This window comes from Scyliorhinus torazame, chromosome 3 (genome assembly GCF_047496885.1).
Source record: "Scyliorhinus torazame isolate Kashiwa2021f chromosome 3, sScyTor2.1, whole genome shotgun sequence".
NCBI lineage: Eukaryota > Metazoa > Chordata > Chondrichthyes > Carcharhiniformes > Scyliorhinidae > Scyliorhinus > Scyliorhinus torazame.
The window spans coordinates 47,241,178-47,266,130 of NC_092709.1; the positions used below are offsets into that span (position 1 = coordinate 47,241,178).

Below are 24,953 nucleotides of genomic sequence, written 5' to 3' on the forward strand. Positions count from 1 at the left end.
ATTGATGAATTGATGATAGTTTTGTGCTTTGACATGGGAGATTCAGTGAACAACCTAGTGAAAAATAAATGAGGTACCAGAGACTGACATGCTGGATCTCACTCAAAGTCTCTAGAATTTAATGGGGGATCAACAACCATTAACTTTGTGACCACTGGAAGCAGTAGAAACACAAGTGAAAATATAACTAATGTAGCATCAAATTTAAAAATACATTAGCCTAAGATTTGCTGTCAAAGTAACAGTGAAGCTAATAGCACTCTCTGCCACTTCTACACAAATGTCACAGCAACTTTAACCAAGGCAGATGTACACAATTAAATACAGAAGGAATAACATTGCTGGCAGGGTCCCACTCTGCAGTTATGAAAATGGTATCTCATCTCAGACTTCCCATTCAAATGCATTGAGCAGCATAAAGCTCCTGTACAGAAAGTTAATCCAAGTTATTTCAAGCATCCTTTTCATGGCCTGATCAGTGATAGCTAAGCAATTTATATTTATATAGTGCCTTTAACAGAAAAAAATGTTCCATGCATATCGTAAAACAGCCGGGGACCTGAGTGAGGTGTAGAAAATTATGAAGGACATATATGAAGAAACGTTTTCCCTTAATAGAGGGGTCAATAACCAGGGGGATAGACTTACAGCAATAGGCATGAGATTTAGAAGGGATTTGAGAGAAAACATTTTCACCTAGAGTGTGGTGGGAATCTGGGACTCACTGCCTGAAAGGGTGGTAGAGGCGGTAACCCTCACAACATTTAAGAGCACTTGAAACGTCACAGCATACAAGGCTACAGACCAAGTGCTGGAAAATGGGATTAGAATAGTTAGGTGCTTGATGACCGGTGCAGACACGATGTTCGGAAGGGCCTCTTCCTGTGCTTTATGACTCTATGACTATGACAAAGCATGACGCTGAGGCACATAAGAAAATATTCGGTCAGATGACCCAATATGAACAAAAGAGCTGAACTCAAAAAAGTAGGTGAGTGACTGCCTTTGATATCAAAGCATCATTTGATTGAGCATCAAATAGCCCTGGCAAATCTGAAGTCAATGGGATTGAGGGAAAGGCTCCACTGGTTGGAGTTATACCAAAGGAAGGTGGTTATGGTTGTTGGAGACCAATCATCTCAGTCCCAGGCCATAGGAACATTGGAACATAGGAACTAGGAGCAGAAGTAGGCAATTCAGCCCTTCGAGCCTGTTCCGCCATTCAATCAGATCTTGGCTGATCTCTGCCTGGTCTCAAATTCACCTCCATATTTGTTCCCCTTATCGCTTTAACCCATTTTTTCTATCTTCTTCTCGAAACCATTTAATGACTCAGATTCCCCTGCACAATGGGGCATCGATTTCCACAAATTCACCACCCTCTGCGAGAAGTAGTTCTTCACTGCAGGAGTGTCTCATGGTAGTGTCCCATCCCACCACTAACACCATTTCAAGGTCAGAAATGGGCATGCCTGCTGATAATTGCACAATGTTCAGCACCATTTGCAACTCCTCAGATACTGAAACAATCAATGCCCATATGCAGGAAGACTTCAACAATGTTCAGGTTTGGGCTGAAAAGTGGCAAATAAACATTTGCAACACACAATGTCAGGCAATGACCATCACCAACAAGACAGAATCTAACCATCTCCCCATGGCATTCAATGGCATTACCATTGACCCTCCCACCAACTAACTTCATCCTGGGACCTTACCATTAACCAGAAACTAAACTGAACCAGCCATATAAATATTGTATCTACAAGAACAGGTCATTGACTGGGAATTCTGGAGCAGGTAACTCACCACCTGATTCGCTAAAGGCAGTCCATCGACTACAAGGCACAAGTCAGGAATATGATGGAATACTCACTTTCTTGGATGAGTGCAAATGCAACAGCACTCAAAAAACCCAACACCATCAAAGACAAAACAGTCTACTTGACCAGCACCCCATCCACCAACTTAAAACATTCATTCCTCCAACTCCAATGCACAATGGCAGCAGTGTGCAATATATACAAGATGCACTGCAGTGACATGACCTCTGACACCTCAAAGAACAAGGGCAGCAGATACATGGGAACACCACCGCCTGAGAGAGTTCTCTTCCAATCACACACCTTCCCGACTTGGAACTATTTTGCAATTCCTTCACTGTCGCTAGGTCAAAATCAGGTTAGGAATTGCCTTCCTAACAGCACTGTGGCTGTGTCTTCATCATACGGACTGTAGCGGTTCAAGGCACCAGTTCATCAGAACATTCTCAAGGACAACTGGGGATGAGCAAAATACGCTTGCGTTGCCAACAATGCCCACTTCCCATGAAAGAATGTTTTTAAAATGTTCTACCAGTGTGTTTGAGATCTTATTTCACAATTCCGGCCATTTGTTTGGGACAACACAAGTTAATGCTTTGCCAATGGGCAACCTTGACATGTGGAGCTTGAACATTAAGTAAATGAACAATGTCATTATTTGTTGAAAACTCTCCCCACCACATATAATTGTCACTGCAGTACACAAATTGGGGGGAAACCCACATCTTTTGCCCAACTTTGCCCAAGTGTTACTGCACACATATGATGCCTTGGACTACAAGGTGAAGCATACAACTTACTCCAGTTGAACTCAATAGCCTGATGTAATATGTTAGCAGTTTGTGATTAATCTGAGTAGGCTATGAGAATAAAATGTTAAAATATAGCTCTTTTGGTTTTTTTCTTAAATCACCTCTTCCCAACAGGTTTAAATGAAGTTTAGAGACATCAAATTCTCAAGTCGAACAGTACCCCTGCCAGAGAACATTTGAAAATTATGTAAAATTCTTGATCAAACTACATTGGACGCAACAGTACAAGGTACTGTTAACTTGTTAACTGTGACATGTTAACTGTGCAGATTATTTATAGCTCTCCTTCATGATTAGTCCAATAAGGTGACTGGCTTGGCAATTTGGTAGACCATCCACATTTCATATTTACAATTTTTACGACTCAATTATTTTTAACACTGTGGAACAATTTGGAAAATCATCAACCTTCAAAGCACAGTAAAAGGAAATCAAAACTGGCTCTACTTCACCCAGCTGGAGAAGTCGAATTATAGTTATTAGATTGGTTTAGACATATGGTTCATTAATTTGCATGGATACACAAATTTACCATGTTAACCCTTTAAACAGTGAAATCTTGGAAAATTAACCAACTTTCTGGAGATTATAATAGAACCTTGATTATATAAATAAACTAGATTCCCAAGGTATTTTATACTCAAATCTGATTCACTTTAAATTGCTGACATTGAAAATCAATACATTTATTACTTGCAGCCTTTTTGAATTTCTGAATGCAGAACAAAAATTAATGCAAAATGGTAAAATCTCAATAATCAGATTTGCAGGTAATGTTGAGGGTCACACCCTCATGTTTTGCTATTATACAATTACATACGGGATGACATGAGTCGACTTTGATAAAAGACAGAAGCCTCAATTTTAGCCCTGCCTATCCAATATGAATAGTGCGGGTGGAGGGTGGAGTTCAATTGGGGATTAAGGCACTATCTTTTATGTTCTTAACAGCAGCATTTTAACTGTGCCTAGGCACTCAAAAATATCCTAAAGTAGGGAATGCTCATACACACCTAGTTCGGGATGAACCTAGTTAGAAGGGCAAAATCTTCACTAGTGCATCTCTCAAAACTCATGCAAGACAGACCTACATCTGCAGGGGGGTTGGGGAGGGAGATTGCTTGGACCATATTTTCCATTTTATTATTCCACATATTATTATAAATTTAAGTCATCATCCACACAGCGACAGCACATTGCTACATAGCCAAGCCGTTACGTTGTGGCAATGCATGCTGACAAAGCCAACATACAGTAACAACACATGTTCTGTAATCTAATATTACATAATATTAAACCTTGTAACATCATTGCACTACCAACAGGCATTATCGGTAATGCAGATGAACATGGCTCATTTTACGATAAATGTTCTGAGATGGGTTGAGTTTTCAATGCATTTTGAATCAGAATACAGTAACCGTGTGTAATAAGGAAGTTGCTGTGACATCCAGAAGGAGACAACAAGAAGCTTAACATTAATCAAACAACAAAACAGAGAAGATCTTACTAAAAAATCTCTAGGGCAGTAATATTATTTTCTTGTTCATGAGCTGCAAGTTCAGTGATTTTCTTCATTCATGCAGTGAGCGATGTCCACATCTATTTATATAATGCACAAGGTGTTTATTTATAACTAACATTTCCCAGGGTGATTTGAAAACAAGTTCCTCAGTGACACTGCACACCAATCATGGTAAATATGCATACATCGAGTTACAATTAGGCATTAAAGCCTGCATTGTAAGTAACTTGCTGTTTAGAACAGGGCTATATCGCTGGCTTTGAAAGCAGACCAAGGCAGGCCAACAACACGGTTCAAGTCCCGTAACAGCCTCCCCGAACAGGCGCCGGAATGTGGCGACTAGGGGCTTTTCACAGTAACTTCATTTGAAGCCTACTTGTGACAATAAGCGATTTTCATTTCATTTCACTTACCCTTTTCATTTCTCTTTTTTTTTTCCCTTGGCTGAAGTCCCAAAACAATTTTTTTTTAAACAGATCAATAACTTTGAAATCCTAATCTGCAGGGTGCTTCTGAGGATCTCCTGCACTGTATTCTACATTTAAAAAATCCATAGTCCATTTTGAAGTCTCTTCAATGTTTCTATTCAAAAGAGGTTCATCTGTAAATTGTATCCACAACCCTCCCCCACACCCGTTTACCCCAATACTGATACCAGCGGCTTCAACTTCCTGGACTCCCAACAACCTCCCTCCCTTCTCTTAATTCCTTCCAACTCTTTGACAAAAACTTTTACACTTAAGATTACATTTAATATCTCCAATTTGGTTAATATGATCATACAGAAGGTTGTATACGCTCGGTCCTTTGATGAGTTATCCAATCAGTCCCATGACCATGCTCTTTTCCCTGCAGCACTGTATTTTGTCCCGCTTTTCGAATAGCTACCAATTCTCCTTTGATGGTTACTATTAATTCTGTTTCCACTACCATTTCAGCAGTGCAGTCCAGATCATAGCATCTCTCTTAAAGGCAAATGCAAATGCCACGGTGTTGCTACTATTGTCATTCCGAAGACAAATGACAGCAAGTATTTAAACATCATCTTTGAGTATGTAAAGTTGTTAAAAAAAAAAAAAAAGTCAACAATTTTGTTAAAATCTAAGGATTAAAAATGGTCTTACCTGGTTTCGGTCCCGAGCATTTGCATATCTGAACCTCTGGATATAGTAGAAAACTAACCAGGCCAGCGAAATGATCATTAACACAATGAACGAGATCGACACAAATACAACTGAGGTACGGCTGACATATTTTTGTAAATTACGAGTTCCAATTGTTATGTACATCATTATGGTGATATTTCTCTCAAGTAGGCTCATAATCTCACGGCCTTTCAGTTCAGGAATCATAATGGCTACAATGTCGCCTGTACCTGGAAAACAGAAAATGAGAATGAATTACTAAAACTGAATTGTAGATCCAGTTTACAGAATTGCTTTTTTCCTTCTAGGTAAAATGAACAGTCATTTTGAAGTCTAGATTGTGACGATGTAATTGACTTGTTAACATAGAACATAGAAAATACAGCACAGAACAGGCCCTTCGGCCCACGATGTTGTGCCGAACCTTTGTCCTAGATTAATCATAGATTATCATTGAATCTACAGTGCAGAAGGAGGCCATTCGGCCCCCTGAGTCTGCACCAGCTCTTGGAAAGAGCACCCTACCCAAACTCAACACCTCCACCCAACACCAAGGGCAATTTTGGACATTAAGGGCAATTTATCATTGGCCAATTCACCTAAATTGTTAAATTGATCAGCATCCTCATGTTTTGAAGGGGTTTCTAAAGGTTGCAATTGTGGTTCTAAAATCATGGTCCTAAAGGTTGGAATCATTGGGCGATCCTTAATTTAGTTTTAAACCTATTTTTTGGTCAATAAAGGGTCTGGTATGCATAGAACATGCTCCCCAAACTCAAAACCAAATTACTGAGAAATCGCGTTTGTGTTTTTCAGAGCTGGAACATACACTCTCTCTCAGTGGTGACAGATATGATTTGCCTTTTAGGTTAGCAAAAAAATGTTTCTGCTTTCCAAGCATGGATCGGAATACAGATAAAGCTGAACAGCTAAAATTCTGCAACACCGATATCTCTGAAGTCACGTAAAGATCTCTTTGTCACCCTCCCTTTCCTCGTCTATGTTCAGCCCTATAGCAACATCAGCCACACACAGGGGGCCAGCTTCTACACGTATGCCAACAACACCCAACTCTCCTCCTCCACCACATTACTTTTCTACTTTATATAAATGCAAGCTGTTGGGAGATTTTACTTGGTTGTAACTATGGCCACCTCAATAGACCATTGGTTTACAGGAGCATCTAGATCAGTGATAAATGAACAGCAGATCCTAGCAAAGGTACTACACTTCATGATTTCATCAATAATCCAACAACAATACTGAAGATTTGCATCTGACATTGGATTACAGAGTACACCATGGCAGGTCGACCAAGTTTTGATCTTCCTCCTTAGACCTGTTAGCTTGAAGCCAACTCCAATACGATGTACATTGCTTCAAAGAAAAATGTTCTTTTGGTCATTACCCAAAGATGTGTTTTTCAGAATCAGTTTCTAGCCCACATATTATCAATTAGCAGTATTTGCCTCCATAAAGTATTTTTCATTCTGAGTTCTAGTTGTTTTCATTCAGTTCCATCATTTAGTTGCATTCCTAATGCATTTTTCTTCACGATGGATTTATCTCCTTTTGTAATTTCCCCACCTTAAATGCACCTGATTTGTGCAATTTATGTGGCATGTGCAAACAATTATCATCAATTGATAACCAATTTTGAACTGAAAGGTCAGTAGAAGCATACATTGGCCTACTGGCAGGGTCCTTATGTCATTAAATAGCAGCCCTAACCTTCTGCTGCAAGCTTAATTTGCTTTTACAGTGAATATGCAGCAATCTTCTATCAGCAGAGTGGCACAACAGACCAGCAATTTGTAGAGATTTATAACAGCGCACCGTTTCCTCACCAGAAATTGTGGGGCACGCTGCAAATCAAGAACAGCATTCACCATGAACTTGCTGTTATTTTTGCAGAACATTCTGGGCCATTCACCCAAGTTTCATGAGAAATAGACTGCAAGATAAACTGTTTAGTTAGTGTGTACCTTAATGCCATATTTCCTTGGTCTGACAAGTAAGGTATAGGCAATGCAGGCAAGAAAATAATTTCATCACCATAACAGTCATCTGCTAGGTAGTTAACATATGTTCATGATAGTTTTCCCAGGAACTGGGACTGTTTAAGATCATGTGACAATCAATATTAACTATTCAGTGAAAACACAAGTTGCCTTCTTGGGATGACTTGAACCCATTTTCACAGATTTTTGAATGGTTTACTACAAATTCAATTAAACATCAGATGGTGTCTTTTGATCCAGAGTAGTTTGTTTCATTCGTTGATGGAGCCTGGTAATGGTGTTTAGACTTCCAACTGAAATTTATTTTCCCGCTTTCTGTGAATTCCATCTAGTGCCATATTTTCATAATGTAGTTCTTTACTTGTAGCAATGTGAATTCCATATTTATATATTCGCCAATTTAAAAAAAATAATTGGTTCAAAGGAGGGTGGCGCAGTGGTTAGCACTGCTGCCTCTTGGCGCCGAGGACCCAGGTTCCATTCCAGCCCTGGGTCACTGGCCATGTGGAGTTTGCACATTTTCCTCATGTCTGCGTGGGTCTCACCCCCACAAACTAAAGATGTGCAGAGTAGGTGGTTAAATTGCCCCTCAATTGGAAAAAGAAATGAATTGGATACTCTAAATTTTTTTTTAATTAGTTCAAAGTATAATTAAGAGATTGAAAGACAATACTTGCTCAGTTCAAAAGCTATTTCTGATCCTCAACCTGTCCACGGTGCTGCTCCTAATCTCTCTAACATTTTTCTTGCTGACCCACTCTCTGACCAAATCAGGAGGATCTGGTTTGTGTTCACAATAAGTTTCGCTCTTCGGTATTTGATGCATGTGGGTTTCACAGTGGCTCCAAAGAAAAATGAAGGAAATCGGAGTGAAAAATTGCCTCTTACGCAGAGAACTGTCTGCATTGAATGTGTTGCACTGATCTTTTTAAACTGTTATGGGGAAAAACATGATTTCAAAAAGTTTAGATGGGATTCTGTTTGAAACACATAAATACGCCAATATTTTACTCTGCTTGAGACTTTGCATTAAAACATGCAATTACAATATATCAACACTAAGTATTACAGGCCTTAAAACCTGTTGAATTTACCCTAAAAAAAAAACATCATTATTAAATTTCTTCAAAAGGCATGTTTATGTATAACTGACCCATTAGACATTCCCATTACAAGTACACTTATTGCTGCTCTACTTATTATTTGCTCATTATTTTTGAGTTGTAAATAAATATTAGTTGCTTTGCAAAGATTCTGTCCATGTCAATATCCACCAATTGATAGTTTAATACAATATTAAGACAAATCCATTAAACATTGCAACTAGCAAGATCACTGTTAATCCTTGCATAGATCTGAGCACATTTTTTGGGAGTTGAATTATTTCTGAAGCACAAACGAGCTTAACCCATTCAACCCCTCACAGACACCAATAACACAACCAAATGTGTAAATGCAAGTACAGTAACCAATTCAGCAAGATGTTAATTGGTACAAAATAAATATTTACATAAAACTAGTAGTCAAATATTGGGGGGAGAAACGGAAAACACCAAAAATAATTTGATAGAAATGTAATCCTGATTTCATCTAAAACTGCCACGGTGGAGAGGAGTGGGAGAAAAATTACTTTTGAAAACAATATGAAATATTCAGTGCACACTGGGGAATAAGAAGTACACAATGTTTGTGGATTACATCACAAATTGTTCAAGATGGGAGGCATAAAGAAGATGTACTAAAATAACAATGTCATCACCTCAACTGACAGATAGGCAGCAATAAATGCAACTCTCAGTATCCCTTGCAGTTAAACAGGCAGAGGGCACAGGTTTCAAGTCCCAAAATATAAATAGTGATATCAAATAGGGCAGCACAGTGGTTATCACAGTTGATTCACAGCTCCAGGGTCCCAGGATCCATTCCCAGCTTGGGTCACTGTCTGTGCAGAGTCTGCACGTTCTCCCAGTGTCTGCGTGGGTTTCCTCTGGGTGCTCCGATTTCCTCCCACAGTCCAAAGATGGACAGGTCAGGTGGATTGGCCATGCTTAATTGCCCTTAAGTGTCCAAAACGGTTAGGTGGGATTGGTGGCTTTACTGAGTTACGGGGATAGGGTGGAAGCATGGGCTTAAGTGGAGTGCTCTTTCCAAGGGCTGGTGCAGACCCGATGGGCCAAACGGCCTCCTTCTGCACTGTAAATTCTATGATTCTATGATTCTAAATATTTAACTACCACCTACATGCTGTTCAAAATCAATACAGTTCATCAGCTAATCAAAAACATTGCCCTAAAACTATTTGCATAAACATTGCAGTATGGAGAAAAAGGCAACCAAATTTGGTTAAAAAATACCCAATTGAAAAATGCTTCAAAATGCAGGTACTAATATATCAGTGACTGTTACTAGCTTTTAATGAAAACTAATTGAATTTATTCATTTTCACTCATTAATTTTACTTTTGCTACTGTTCACACTATGTACAGTTAAGTGTGTTTTGTCATTATGTTGAAAAGGTAGTTTAGAGCTTACCTGGCCTAGCAAGCATGGAAGGAAGGCAAAGATAACCAAATTTGCAGCAAAGGCCTATTTGCTTGTTTATTACCTGAATCGGTGATGCAACGAATATCAACAAGCATGTCATCTTCTTAAATTTAACAGTTTGTGCAAATCAACAAGACTGTACTGTCCCAGGTGAGATTTGCACAGCAGTAGCGAAGAATTATTTTGCACAAATTGCAAAGACAAATTAATCATAATAGTCATGATTTCTGTGTAGTGAAAAAGCCATATCAAGTATCATAATTGCACGCGTTTAATGTGCTGTTTAAGAGAAGGTGCAATTCTTTTACTGAAATTATGACAAAAATTAAAACCATATCACTGCACACTTAGTGCTGAATTTGGTCTTATTTCAATCAAACCATTTCTTTAAAAGTTGCAGATGATACAATCAGGGGCCTGTACCAGAAATCAATGAATTATTCATCAAATCTGTCATCAGGAAAGAAATCCTGCACTTCAAATGCAGAATGAGATACTTTGTTTGTGCTTACAAAACATATCTTTTGAAACATGGTGGCTATTCAATTATTATTTTATGTATGCATCTTTATTCACCTTGCGAGTATAGTTTGCTATCCATCATTCCAAATATTGTGACAGTTATCTGACTATATAGTCAACTTTTTGCAATTTTATCCTAAGCTTATGTAACTGTAAAACTTTATTCCAACGCTTCTCACCTATACCTGTTCAAGAGGTCATCAGACTGCATTAGAAATAAAAATGTCTTCTCACAGCCATCTTCAAACGTCTTAAATGCTTGTATTACGGGCCAGGGTTTAGAGAACCCCAAACTGTATCATGGAGTTCACCTGACCCACAACTTTGAATAGATTTTGGTTATGGGGAGCACAAGGGCCCACTCTACAGGTGTGATGCAACAGAGATCTAAAGTACTTTTAAAACAAAACAATGTTTATTATATGAATCCAGTTAATATTTTATAAACACAAAGTAAACATCTTAGCAACTATCAATTCAAATTCCTCCCCCCAAAGAATACAGTATTCTATAAGTAGCCCTTAATCTTTCTTTGCAACTGAATTCTCTACTGAGAGCAATTGTCACTTCTAAATTAGCAGGTGATCTGAAGACATTCTTTTCATGCAGAGAGAGATCAAAATTACACCTTGTTTGGCTGGATGCAGCTCCAACTCTGAAAACGAAACTAAACACACATTGGAGCTGCCAGCTCAAAAACGAAAGTAAAAGCAGACACAGCCCAGCTCCATCCACACTCTGACATCACTGCAGCTACTTGAGAAACACCCATTTCTTAAAGGTACACCCACTACAGCTATTTGATAAACACCCATTTCTTAAAGGTACTCTCACATGACACTTGCAACAAACATCTTAATGGCAAAGCCACTACATTTTGCTTTCACAACCTTGTAAACAATATTTTGTCAATGTCACCTTTTTAAACCATTGCTGTTAATCTAGTTCCAAACCATCAAGGACCGGCAGCACAGTCACTCTTTAATTTGGCGACATTGGCAACAATTCAGGAATCCTCCCCAGAATTTGGGGACATTTGCAAAATTTCAGGAATCCTACCCAGAAAAGCCAGAGGCAGCAACAGTACAAAGTGGGTTTCATTGATCATAGGTCGAGAGATTGGGAAAGTAAGCATATTTCAAGGGTTTGAGATGACAGCAGTATACTTCATCTTATTCCAGTTATCCTGGTGCTAAATGCAGTCAGTGCAATCATCATGAAAAAGGGTTCTGTGTATAGTTGGAAGCGATGTAAAATAGACTAACTATACCCGACTGACTCAGACCTTTTAAAGGTCTCAAGGATGTGCCATATGTTGACTGCAGGAGAAATCCTGCTTAAGAACATATGTTATCCTGTATTACTCCAAGAGTTGCAATGTGCCTATTCATGAATCCTTCATGTACAGTGACTCATCTATAACGTGCAATTTGTTACAGTTCTTTGACTAATGACCCCATTACAAAAAGAAGAGAAAAAAACTCGACTGATTTTAGAATTTTCTCCAGGCCTGGAGGCATTAGCTAAGTTCAAAAACTTTCCCCACTGGACACAAAACATGAGAGGAAAAAAGACCATTCAAGGTAAAATCATTCAGAGGTGACAAAAGTTTAAACACCATTCAAAATTCAAATTCAAAATATGGTAATTCAGATTCAAGACAATCCTTCCAAAAATCCGTGTCCCTCAATTAAAACAAGGGTCAACATTATCAAAATTTAATCTACCACAAGTCTCAGCTTCATGTCAATAGGTATTTGCAAATATCTTGGGTGGGTTTTTCCACCCAACCCACCGCAAAGGAGGTGGTCCGCTATTGGCTGGCAACGGGATCTTCTGGTCCCACCATTGTCAACAGGGTTTCCCGTTGAATGTATCCCTCACCGCCAGCAAACCTGCGGCGGGGTACACCATCAGCAGGACTGGAAGATCCCGCCGGCATGAATGGCTGGAAAATTCCAGCCCTTATGTCTACTCCTTATTTCAATCAGTACATTCCTATCAATTAGAAAAACACAAAAGCAAAATACTGTGGGTGCTGTAAATCTGAACTTAAACAGAAAATGCTGTAAATACTCAGCAGGTTTATTAATAATAATATGTATTATTGTCACAAGTAGGCTTACATTAACACTGCAATGAAGTTACTGTGAAAAGTCCCTAGTCGCCACACTAAAGCACCTGTTCAGGTACACAGAGGGAGAATTCAGGTATTTCCTCTTTCCACCTTCTTCTCTGTTTTCAAAATCTCTCCCTTCAACCAGGGCTTTGCCCCTCATTGTTTCTTTTCTGCTTGCCCTTTTTTCCCCACTGTTCAATATCCAATTTTTTCACTAATCTGTAAAGCAGCTCACTGCCATTAATGCACACCTAGGGAGTGCTTTAAATGTTGAAACTGTTTGGACCGAGCAGTCTGGGGGAAACAGGACGGTTTTTAACGAAAGGCAATGTTAAGTTTTAAAAGTTGTTCCAGCACATTACAGGCTATGCTGAAATTAACGCCCACGTCCAGAGAGAAAAAGGAGAAAATACTTGTGGCTCGGTGTACTGGGTTTTCGCTTTATGGCAAAAAGCTCCTGGAAACTTAAGGTCTTATTCTGAAAGTCAAGTAAAAATTACATGGGGCAACGTGAAAAGTTTGGTAAGTTTGGAAAAGTCAAAGGAAAAAGAAATTGATAAAACATTGTTAGGCAGCATGTTGTTAGAATTCATTCAAGAGGCGCGGTTGGGTGGACAAATGTCAAAGGCCCCTTTTCTGATGTTTCTCGGGGGCTACAGTACCAAGAAACACCCCGTTATTCAATATTCAATAGCACTTTATTGTTTCTTTTGGCCTCGATTAATTTTTCCCCGCCGAGGCTATGCTTTAGTTGATTTCATGCTAGCGAGCTGATCTCACCAGCAGGAACACATCCTCACAGAAACTGCTAGTGAGGGCAAGATCCGGATTGCGCTGGGTGGAGCGAGTCGGGGGACTCGCGATCGGCCTGGTGGAGAGCCCGATTTGAGTCTCTCACGTTATTCACCTCTTGCGCCCGGATCCGCGCAGGTGTAACTGGGTCACTGAATTGCGCCCAATGTCTTTGCCACGATTGTCCAATTCCATAAAAGGATCACACTGCTCCTCTGATTTCCTCATTTTATTAAACATAAAAATCAAAATGCATCAATGCATAAACAATTTTTTTTTTTTTTTTAACAGAAACATTGGGCAGAATTTTAACTGCCAAAGGAAAGCAGGTTTGGATGTGAGAGGAGCATTCAATCCCCCCAAAATTCTATCTCATTGGAAAGCAGGCATAAGCTTGACAGCTTCCAGGTTTATCAGGGATGCATTTGGATGGAAACAAGAAACACTTGCGAAGCTGTCAAGTCATGTCTTTAAATAATCAATTAATTCAGTCTTTAACCAGCAAGAAACAGGTTTCCTGAATCCTGGGGAACTCATACTTTTCGACTCCCAAATGGGGTGGAACTCGGTTCGATTGGTTGACTGGTGGCCAATGAATTAACCAAAAGACTATATTCTGCCTGTTAACAGGTGATTGGTGATTGGGACCTGCTCAAGTGGGAGTCCCAAGGGGCTCAGTTTGAATCCTGGACACTAAGAGGAAGGAGCTGCTCTCTTCTCTCTCTATCCAGAAAGGCTGTGAGTTACTGTATTTCTGAAACTGCAGGGACATGAATGAATCTACAGTGAAACTATTATAGGCTGCAAACAGAGACCTGGATCTGAAAGCTTACTTTGAAGGAAGGTCTTCTTAAAGATAACCATCTCAAACAAAAACTTTATTCCTTTTACTTATTATTTTCGCGCCTCCCCTCCCCTCTGTGTTTGTCTGTCTTGTGAGTGTATATAAAGGGTGGGAACAAGTTAAAGTGGGGGATTAGGAATTAGATAATAGTTAACCAGTTGTATTTGCTATAACTTCATTATAGTCCATGTTATAAATAAAAACTAATTGGCTTTAAATTTACAAACCTGGTTACTGTAATTATTGGGCAGCCAAGGGCCAAAACCTTTGGGTATTTTTTGAAGAATTATTGGTTAGTTCAATTACATTGCGACTCCGGGTCACGTGGGGCTAGAAATGACCGTGCACTAGCCCAGGGTGTCATAACAACTAAAATTGACAGGTCTGAAATTCTTTCAACAATGAAACTGCATAGCTGCTGACCTGCCTATGGGAAAGGTTGGTGCTCACAGCACCTCGGAGAGCATTTTCATCACTTCCCAGACGATTTCCCACTTTCAGAAGTCACTCAGGAATATACAAACATACAGATTAGGAGTATGGCTAATACTCGGCTCCTCGAGCCTCCTGTGCCATTCAATAAGATCATGGCTTATCTGATTGTAACCTGAACCTCACATTCCTGCCCCTGATAACCTTTCACCCTCTTGCTTATCAAGAATCTATCCAGCTCTGCCTTAAAAATATTCAAAGGCTCGGCTTTTACAGCCTTTGAGGAACAGTGTTCCAACGACTTATAATCCTCCAGTTTAGCCAGTTGGCTAGACAGCTGGTTCCTGATGCACAGCAAGGTCAGCAGCTCCAGTTCAATTCCCGTACGGGCTGAGGTTACTCATGGAAGGCCCTGCCTTCTGAACCTTGCCCCTCGCCAGAGGTGTGGTGATCCTCAGGTTAAATCACCACCAGTCAGCTCTTCCCCTCAAAGGGGAAAGCAGCCGATAGACATCTGGGATTATGGTTCTTTAGCTTTCCTAATTACTTGATGTACCTGCACACATCTTCTGTGATTCGTGCACTGGGACACCCAGAGCCCTCTGAATCGCAAGAGCTTCACAATAAATGTTTTTTCTTCCTGCCAAAATGGGACATTTCACATTTTCCCACATTGTGCTCCATTTGCCAGATCTATGCCCATTCACTTAACCTATGTGCCTTTGTAGCCACCTTACATCCTCTTCACAATTCACTTAGACTCATCGAGGTTCACAGCATAAAAACAGGCCATTCGGCCCAACTTGTACATGCCGCCCAATTTTTACCACTAAGCTAGTCCCAATTGCCCGCATTTGGCCCATAACCCCAGCTTTCCCATATAGCTGTCTAAATGCTTTTTGAAAGACAAAATTGTACCTGCCTCTACTACTGCCTCTGGCAACTCGTTCCAGACACTCACCACCCTGTGTGTGAAAAAACTGCCCCTCTGGACCCTGTAATTTCCTGCTTTCTTTCTTCCTCCCATTTTCCAATCTAATGAAATGAAATGAAATGAAAATCGCTTATTGTCACAAGTAGGCTTCCATGAAATTACTGTGAAAAGCCTTAATGATACCTTTCCCGTATTTAGGAAATTTTGGAAAATTAAAACCATTGCATCAACCATCTCCCGAGTCACTTCTTTCAAGATCACTGGGAGAAGTCCATGCAAACCCAGGAATTTGTCAGCCCGCAGCCCCCAGCCCCAACAATTTACTCAATACCTTCCCTGGTGATTGTAACTTTTCTGAGTACCTCCCTCCCTTCCATTTCCTGATTTACAGCCATTTCTGGGATCCTCTATAATGACCGATGCAAAATATTTGTTCAATTCATCTGTCATAGACCTACTTTACATTACCAATTCCCCAAATTTCATTAGGGCCAACACTCACTTTGTAATTCTTTTCTTACTTAAATATCTATAGTAACTCTTACTATCCAAATTTATATTCCCAGCTATCTTTCTCTTGTACTCTAATTTTTCCCTCCTCTTTTTGGCATTCTTTGCTGTTCTTTATATTCTGTCCAATCTTCTGATCTACTACTCGTCTTTATGCAACTATATGCTTTTCTTTTAAGTTTAATACTGCCTTTAACATTTATAGTTAACCACAGATGTTATGTTCCCTTGGAACTTTTCCATCTCATTGGAATATCTGTTCTGTGCTTTCTGAAATGTCCCTCTAAATATCCACTGCATCTTCATTGACCTATCGCTTAATCTCCTGTGCCCACTCACTTAGCTAGCTCTACTTTCATGTCCTCATAATCGTCCTTATTCAAGTTTAAATTACTAGTCTTTGACGACTCTTCTCTCTCTCAAACAAAATCTAAAATTCAAACATATTACGATCACTGCTATCTATGGCCACCTTCACTATCAGGTCATCAATTAACCCTATCTCGTTGCACAATGTCAGGTCTAGTATAGCCTCCTCTCAGGTTGGCTCCAGAACTATTATCAGAAACCAACCTGAAAACATTCTATGAACTCACCTTTGCCCCCCGAATTTTCCAGTCCATGGGCGAAATTCTCCCCCAACGGCGGGGTGCCCGCCGACTGGCGCCAAAGCCGGCGCCAATCAGACGGGCATCGCGCCGGCAAAAAGGTGCGGAAGTCTCCGCATCTTTGGCGGCCTAGCCCCAACATTGAGGGGCTAGGCCGACGCCGGAGGGATTTCCGCCCCGCCAGCTGGCGGAAATGGCGTTTGTTGCCCCGCCAGCTGGCGCGGAAATGCGGCGCATGCGCGGGAGCGTCAGCGGCCGCTGTCAGTTTCCCAGCGCATGCGCGGGAGCGTCAGCGGCCGCTGTCAGTTTCCCGCGCATGCGCAGTGGGGAGAGTCTCTTCCGCCTCCGCCATGGTGGAGGCCGTGGCGGAGGCTGAAGGGAAAGAGTGCCCCCACGGCACAGGCCCGCCCGCGGATCGGTGGGCCCCGATCGTGGGCCAGGCCACCGTGGGGGCACCCCCCGGGGTCAGATCGCCCCGCGCCCCCCCCCAGGACCCCGGAGCCCGCCCACGCCGCCTGGTCCCGCCGGTAAATACCAGGTTTGATTTACGTCGGCGGGACAGGCAATTCCTGGGCGGGACTTCGGCCTATCCCGGCCGGAGAATCCAGCGGGGGGTCCCGCCAACCGGCGCGGCCGGATTCCCGCCCCCGCCCAATCTCCGGGAGCGGAGACTTCGGCGGGGGCGGGATTCACGGCGGCCAACGGCCATTCTCCGACCCGGCGGGGGGTCGGAGAATGACGCCCCATATGTCGATGAAAATCTCCATGATTAGCCCTGTACCTTTCTGACAAGCTCCCATTATCCCTCTTTCACTTCACCAACTTGGAATATACACACCTTTGGATCTGAACTTCCCGGTCAGCTTTCACTGTGGCATTGGAGCACCTTACACCGCTCCACCCTGCACCTCTGATGAGGAATAACAGAACAACAAAAGTACCACCAGCTGCCTTCTCCTCGGCCACGTCGCTCCACAGGATAGAGAATGGACACAAAGATCCAGCAAGAAGACCACACACTAAAGAAATTCAAGACTTTTCTTACTAAAACACAGAAAAAGACCACGAGCACTTCAAAGGCAAATGGAAAATTGGACCCTTAAGAATATATTGGAGTTTTTAAAGGAAGAGGAAGAAGGATTTAGGGAAATGATTCCAAAATATGGTCCACAGACGGCTGTTGACTCAGCTACTCAGTGTGGCAAAGGGGCCACAGTTAGAGAAATGGACAGCTTGGCAGCCAGTGTGGGATGGGAGGCTCCACAAAGATGGGTGATGTAGGATATAAACACAGATGAGAATTATCAATGTGTTCAGAGCCTGGAAACCAATTTGGATATGATAATCTTTATTGGCACAAGTAGGCTTACATTAACACTGCAATGAGGTTGCTATAAAAAGCCCCTAGTTGCCACATTCCGGCACCTGTTCGGGTACAGAGGGAGAATTTAGAATGTCCCAATTACCTAACAGCATGTCTTTCGGGACTTGTGGGAGGAAACCAGGGAACCCGGAGGAAACCCACGCAGACACAGGGAGAACATGCAGACTCTGCACAAACAGTGACTCAAGCCAGGAATCGAACCTGGGATCCTGGTGCCATGAAGCAACAGTGCTAACCAATGTGCTACCATGCCGTACAGACACAGTTATGGATGAGCTGAAATTTACAAATGATGACGGATGGGACGCTGGTCAGTACTCATCAGAATAGTCAGCTTTGCAGGTGACAACGGCATGGACGAGGCTTTCGGTAACAGATGTTGAGGTTGGAGTGGAGGTAGGCTTTATTACAGGTGTAGATATAGGTATTTTTTGTGATCGAGAGAAATATGGGGTCTAAAACTCTGTTCAGGATATAATAGGTTATTAAGCTTGTGAACAGTCTGGTTCTGCCCATCAGTAACTGGGAAGGTTGATGGAACCAGTGGCAGAATTTGTGACAGGGGTCGAAGATTTTGATTTCAGTCCTCCCAGTGTTTAGGAGGAGGAAACTGGATTCTTCTTAATGATGACATACTTTCTGATACCAGAGGCAGTTGAAGGGTCAAGAAAGATATATTGTCAATGTACATTAGATAACTGATCCTACATTTGTGAAAGATGCCATCTAGGGACAGGCTGGGAAATGAGTAAAAGGAAGGGGCCACAGATGGATCTTTGGGGGGCTACAGAGGTAATGCTACAGGGGTAGAAAGAGAAGGTATTGCTGAGGACACTCTGGCTATTATTAGAAGATAAGAGAGGAACCAACCAAATTAGTCTGACTGAGCTGGACAATGGAGATAAAGCATTCAAGGAAGGTGGCCCAAGTTGTTAAAAACTACAGAGATCAAGGAAGAGAAAAAAAACAATGCATAGATGCAGAGAATGGTTTTTAGAGCTTTGGTTAGGGGGACTTTGAGCCAGAGACACAAAATGAATTGCAGACATTCAAGAAGTGGTCGTATTAATCCATATGATGGAATAACTTTAAAAACAATTATTTTAATGGTATTGATTAATCTCCTTTCATTAATCATCAATTTTGGAGGTTCCAGCCACAATGACCTGAAATCACTTGCGAGAAATGAGAATCTCATTCTCATAGTAGAATGGATAATATTTTGGAGAGGGATTAATCCACGTTAGTGGGAGTGATTAAACTTTAATTTGCATTTGGCTCATGCTCTGCCTACCCTCTAAATGCCTAATACTGACAAATGAATCACAAAAGCAGAAAATTATTGTTGAATCTAGCACATACGATTATATAAAAGAAAAGTAAATATAAAATGGAAAAAATAGAAAGATGTAAAATGAGATACAGTACCGCAAACCGAACAGGAAAGTTGAAATGATAAGATAAAGATAAAATCTAATGCTCTTAAAACACTAACACCTACATTAAAGTTACGATTTTAAGTTCCATTAATGAATGCAGAATGATAAATTCAATCCTTAAAAGATATACAGGCACAAATACACACCTCAAATTAGTTTTCTGATTCATAGCAGCCAAAATCTGGCAGTGCCACCCTGGCAGGACCAGGGTGGCAGTGACAAGGTGCCCAGGAGCCAGATGGAGAATAATTGGCCACACAGCCCTGACCCCGACTATCCAGGGGTCTCCAATGGCATAGAAAACTACCCAGGTGCAGTTATACCTGGTCCACGTTATTATGGACAAGTTCTAAATGGCGTCTGAGCGAGGCCTCATTGACAGACTGTTACTTCCCAGGTACTGGGAGAATCTAGCAAGCGCATATTCAAATGAGCCTAACGGATCAATTAAATATGCTGATCTGGATCTCGCCCTCGCTGGGTTCGATTTAATCTCCCAAGACTTCTCAAGCGTCGTGAACTAACAAGAGGGTTCAACTGCCCTCCGTCGCATCACCAAGTTGGGCACGACGAGGCCGGTATATCACACCCAATGTCTCTAATTATCTACTCCCAAAGGGAACCTTCTTAATATAAACCAAAGGCCATTGGTCCAACTTCAACAAGCAACATCCCTGGATGAAATGAATTATTGTAGCCACCTAAAATGGCTGATTCCCTATTAATTTGGCCAAAACCCGATTTAAAATGGCTAACCGAAAAGGCTGATGGGAAAAGCAGCCAACAGGACACAAACGGACAGCTGCAGACGGACTAGCGTATTCGGCTCTGGGGAAGTCGGCCCAGATCGATACTCAAGACTATTAGCAGCACATCAACCCAGACATCTGCAGTTTAATCGGCTATCCCCGGGAACAATTGCAACATATTAGCAATTGAATGCCGGACCAGACCTGTCGGCGCCTGCAGTGGCCGAAGCAAAGACAGGTGAACGACCACCCCCCGATCGAGGAATCGCCCCGTTATTGGACATATCGAACCCAGTGATTGGGAACAAGTCCAATCACTTGGGACTCAGGGTCAAGGGCCGCCCCGAGAGGCAGGAAGCCCCTGGGCCCTATAAACTGAGGGGCCAAGTTCAGATCTCTCTCTCTCTCCCTTCTTCACCTGCTCGAGACCTTCGCAAGAACATCGACCAGAAACAGGAGACTCCTAGCCATCGACCCGTATCAGCCTTTTTGAATCCCGCGGGCCAGATCCGATTCGATAAGCCATTTGTTTCCCTGACCTGGTGGGCCCTTTCTAAAGTTAAGTATTGGCCAGTAGTGATAGGTTTCTATATAGATAGTAGGATTATTGTGTAAGCATTAATTGTTGTATATAATAAATGACCGTTGATTTCAATCTTACTAAGCGGTGTGCTGACTTATTAATCATAACTCGAGCTTGAACCACGTGGCGGTATCAGAAAGATACCTGGCGACTCGTGAGCAAAGGTGACATAATCAGAGGTAATAAAACTAAGGCTAAAAAGAGCAACATTATGATCTTACTTTTTACGATGCTTTAATTGCACCTCTGTCTGCAAAAAGTATTTGCTGCCTTCAAACCAGAAATTTTAAAAACATGCTGCAGCAATCAAGTACTATCCCAGGCTTTTAACCCTCACTGCACCAAAAACACACAATACGATATATCTGAAATTCCTACATTCATAACAGCCTGCAGCGACAGACCTGCCCAAGTGGATTGACGATGCACGTAGAGCAGTCTCATGGCCACCCAAAATGGAGAGCTGTTGGCGAGGAACAAACATCTGAGCTGTCTGCCTTTAGCCCTGCTCAAGTTGGAAAGGTTGAGGCATTTAGGAATGGTAGGAAAAAAAGAGTAAATTTCTGCGTGCACATAGGTGTATGAGAAAAAAATATGTTCTGAAGTTGTTCGCTTATAGAATATATAACTTTGTTATTTTCCACTACTTCCTGGTTTTGCACATTCTTGTTTGTTCAGTGACAACTTTTAAAAACTTGTTTGATGATGAATGGGAAGATATGAATTGATGGAGATGAATGGAGGAGATATGGAAGGAGCGATTGGTTGTTGGCAGAACTGCACTATCGGAGTGACATGCGTGGGGGCATCCCATTTGCTTCTGACAGCAGTCCACTGGTATACCTGTACTAACAACAGCATCCGTAGCATTCCGAACAGCAATGTTTGGAGCAGAACATCTTCACTTTCCTCATCTTCCTCCTTATCGCAATGATCTACAAAAGATATGCGATGCCATTTTCCTCCTGCTGGTCCAAATCTCACTGCTGCGCAATGTTATGCAGAATGCAGCACACCATGACTAAGCTAGCTAGTGCATACTGGAAAACTACCTCCAAGCTCTCTCTTAGAACTTGAAGTGTACCTATTGCTTGCCGGATCAAACATCTAGTGGTCGCACATCACTTATTGCAGCGTGTAGGGCTTCTTTCGTTCAGTTTCTGACTGATGTCAGCGGCCAAATTTGAAGTGGTGATTCCAGGGGTCCTAGCAGTCACCCTTTAAGTCTGCTTTCAGGTTCTAAGTCATCAGAGAGTTCAAAATGCCGCAGGACGAAAACATGTGGCCAACTCCTCAGATAATCTTCTGCACATCTACAGAAATATATTTTTGCACTTGAACACCAATGTCCTAGGGGGAGTGTATGCAAGTGCTGTTGGGGAGGATTTAAACTAATGTGGCAGAGGGATGGGAACCGATGCAGGAAGTCAGAGGGAAGTAAAGTGGGACTAGAAACAAAAGGCAGTAAGGGGAAAAGTGAAAGGCTGAGAAACCAAAGTCAAAAATCAAAAAGGCCACAGTACAGCGACTATGGAGAATGAGTCCAGTAAGGCTAAGAGAAATAAAACAGGAAGAGTGTACAAAGCATGACCGGACAAATGGTCTGAGAAAGCAGGGCAGAGAGCAGGCAAAGTCTAGATTAAACTGCATTTATTTCAATGCAAGATGCCTGACGGGCAAGGCAGATGAACTCAGGGCATGGATGGGTACATGAGACTGGGATATTACATCTCTTACTGAAAGGAGCAGGACTGGCAGCTCAATGTTCCGGGGTACAGATGCTATAGGAAATATAGAACAGGAGGTAAGAGAGGCGGGGGAGTTGTGTTTTTGATCAGGGAGAATATCACAGCAGTACACAGGGGGATATGTCCGAGGGTTCGCTCACTGAGTCTATATGGGTAGAACTAAAAAATAAAAAGGGAGAGGTCACTTTGATACAATTGTACTACAGGCCCCCAAATAGTCAGCAGGAAATTGAGGAGCAATTACGTAAGGAGATTACAGATAGCTTCAAGAAAAATAGGGTGATAATAGTTGGGGACTTTAACTTTCACAACATTGACTGGGACAGCCATAGCATTAGGGGTTTGGATGGAGAGAAATTTATTAAGTGTATTCAGGAGAAATTTCTCATGCAGTATAAGACCATAAGGCATAGGAGCAGAATTAGGCCACTCGGCCCATCGAGTCTGCTCCGCCATTCAATCATGGCTGATATTTTTCTCATCACCATTCTCCTGCCTTCTCCCCCATAACCCCTGATCCCCTTACTGATCAAAAACCTATTTATCACTGTCTTAAAGACACTCAGTGATTTGGTCTCCACAGCCTTCTGTGGCAAAGAGTTCCACAAATTCACCACCCTCTGGCTGAAGAAATTCCTCCTCATCTCTGTTTCAAAGGATCGTCCCTTTAGTCTGAGATTGTGTCCTCTGCTTCTAGTTTTTCCTACATGTGGAAACATCCTCTCCACATCCACTATATCCAGGCCTCGCAGTAAGTTTCAATAAGATCCCCCTCATCCTTCAAAACTCCAACGAGTACAGACCCAAAGTCCTCAACTGTTCCTCATATGTATGTGGATGGCCTGACTAGAGAGTGGGCAAAACTTGACTCCTCTTGGGAAATAAGGAAGGAAGGTGACAGGGGTGTTAGTGAGAGATCACTTTGGGACCAGTGACCATAATTCCATTAGTTTTAAGGTAGCTATAGAGAATGATAGGTCTGGCCCATATTTAAAATTCTAAATTGGGGAAAGGCCAATATTGATGGTATTAGACAGAAACTTTCAAAAGTTGATTGGGGGGGTCTGTTGGCAGGCAAAGGGATGACTGGTAAGTGGGAGGCTTCAGGGTAAGCACGTTCCTTTTAGAGTGAAGAGCAAAGCTGGTAGAGTAGGGAACGCTGGATGACCCGGGATAATGAGACCTTGGTCAAAAAGGAGGCAAATGGCATGCATAGGCAGCTGGGATCAAGTGGATCCCTTGAGAGTATAGAGGTTGACAGAGTACAGTTAAGAGAGAAATTAGGAGGGCAGAAAGAGGACTTGAGATTGCTTTGGCAGATAAGGCAAAAGAGAATCCAAAGAGCTTCTACAAATGCATAAAGGGCAAAAGAGTAACTAGGGAGAGAGTAGTGCCTCTTAAGGATCTACAAGGTCATCTATCTGCAGATCCACAAGAGATGAGTTAGATCCTAAATGAACATTTCTCATCGGTATTTACTGTTGAGAAAGACATGGATGTTAGGGAACTTGGGGAAGTATATAGTGATGTCTTGAGGTGTGTACATATTACAGAGAAGGAGGTGCTGGAAGTCTTAAAGCGCATCAAGGTAGATACATCCCCGGGACCTGATGAAATGTATCCCAGAACGTTGTGGAAGGCTGGGGAGGAAATTGCGGGTTCTGTAGCAGAGATATTTAAATTGTCAACAGCCACAGCTAACGATTGGAGGGTAGTAAATGTGTGCCTTTGTTTACTTAGGCCCCAGGAAAAAGCCTAGGAACTACAGACTGATGAGCCTAATGTCTGTGGTTAGCACTGTTGCTTCACAGCGCCAAGGACCCAGGTTCGATTCCTGGCATGGGTCACTGTCTGTGTGGAGTCTGCACGTTCTCTCCGTGTCTGTGTGGGTTTCCTCCAGGTTCTCCGGTTTCCTCCCACAACTCCTCACAGACGTGCTTGTTAGGTGAATTGGACATTTTGAATTCTCCCTCAGTGTACCCGAACAGGCACCTTAGTGTTGCGACTGGAGGCTTTTCACAATAACTTCATTGCAGTGTTAATGTAAGCCTACATGCGACAGTAATAAATATTATTATTTTATTGGGGCGGCACGGTGGCTAGCACTACTGCCTCACAGCTCCAGGGTCCTGGCTTCAATTCCGGCCTCGGGTGATTGTCTGTGTGGAGCTTGCACTTTCTCGCCGTATCTGCCTGAGTTTCCACTGGGTGCTCCGGTTTCCTCCCACAGTCCAAATGTGTGTGGGTTAGATGGATTGACCATGCTAAATTGCACATTAGTGCCTAAAAGGGTAGGTGAGGTTAACTGGGTTACAGGGATAGAGTTGAGGCGTGGGCTTAGGTGAGGTGCTCTTTCCAAGGACTGGTGCAGACTTGATGGGCCAAAGGCCTCCTTCTGCATTGTAATTTCTATGATATC

At 42.0% G+C, this 24,953-nt stretch overlaps 1 protein-coding gene across 4 annotated transcripts in view; it reads right to left on the reverse strand.

Moving 5' to 3' along the window:
- Positions 1 to 24,953, reverse strand: part of rnf150a (ring finger protein 150a) — a 175,889-nt gene that overhangs the window by 121,669 nt on the left and 29,267 nt on the right. For all 4 annotated transcript variants that reach the window (XM_072495630.1, XM_072495628.1, XM_072495629.1 and 1 more), the window contains exon 2: positions 5,285 to 5,535. In XM_072495630.1, the coding sequence (XP_072351731.1) occupies positions 5,285 to 5,535 (251 nt within the window). The remainder of the gene's footprint in view (positions 1 to 5,284; positions 5,536 to 24,953) is intronic.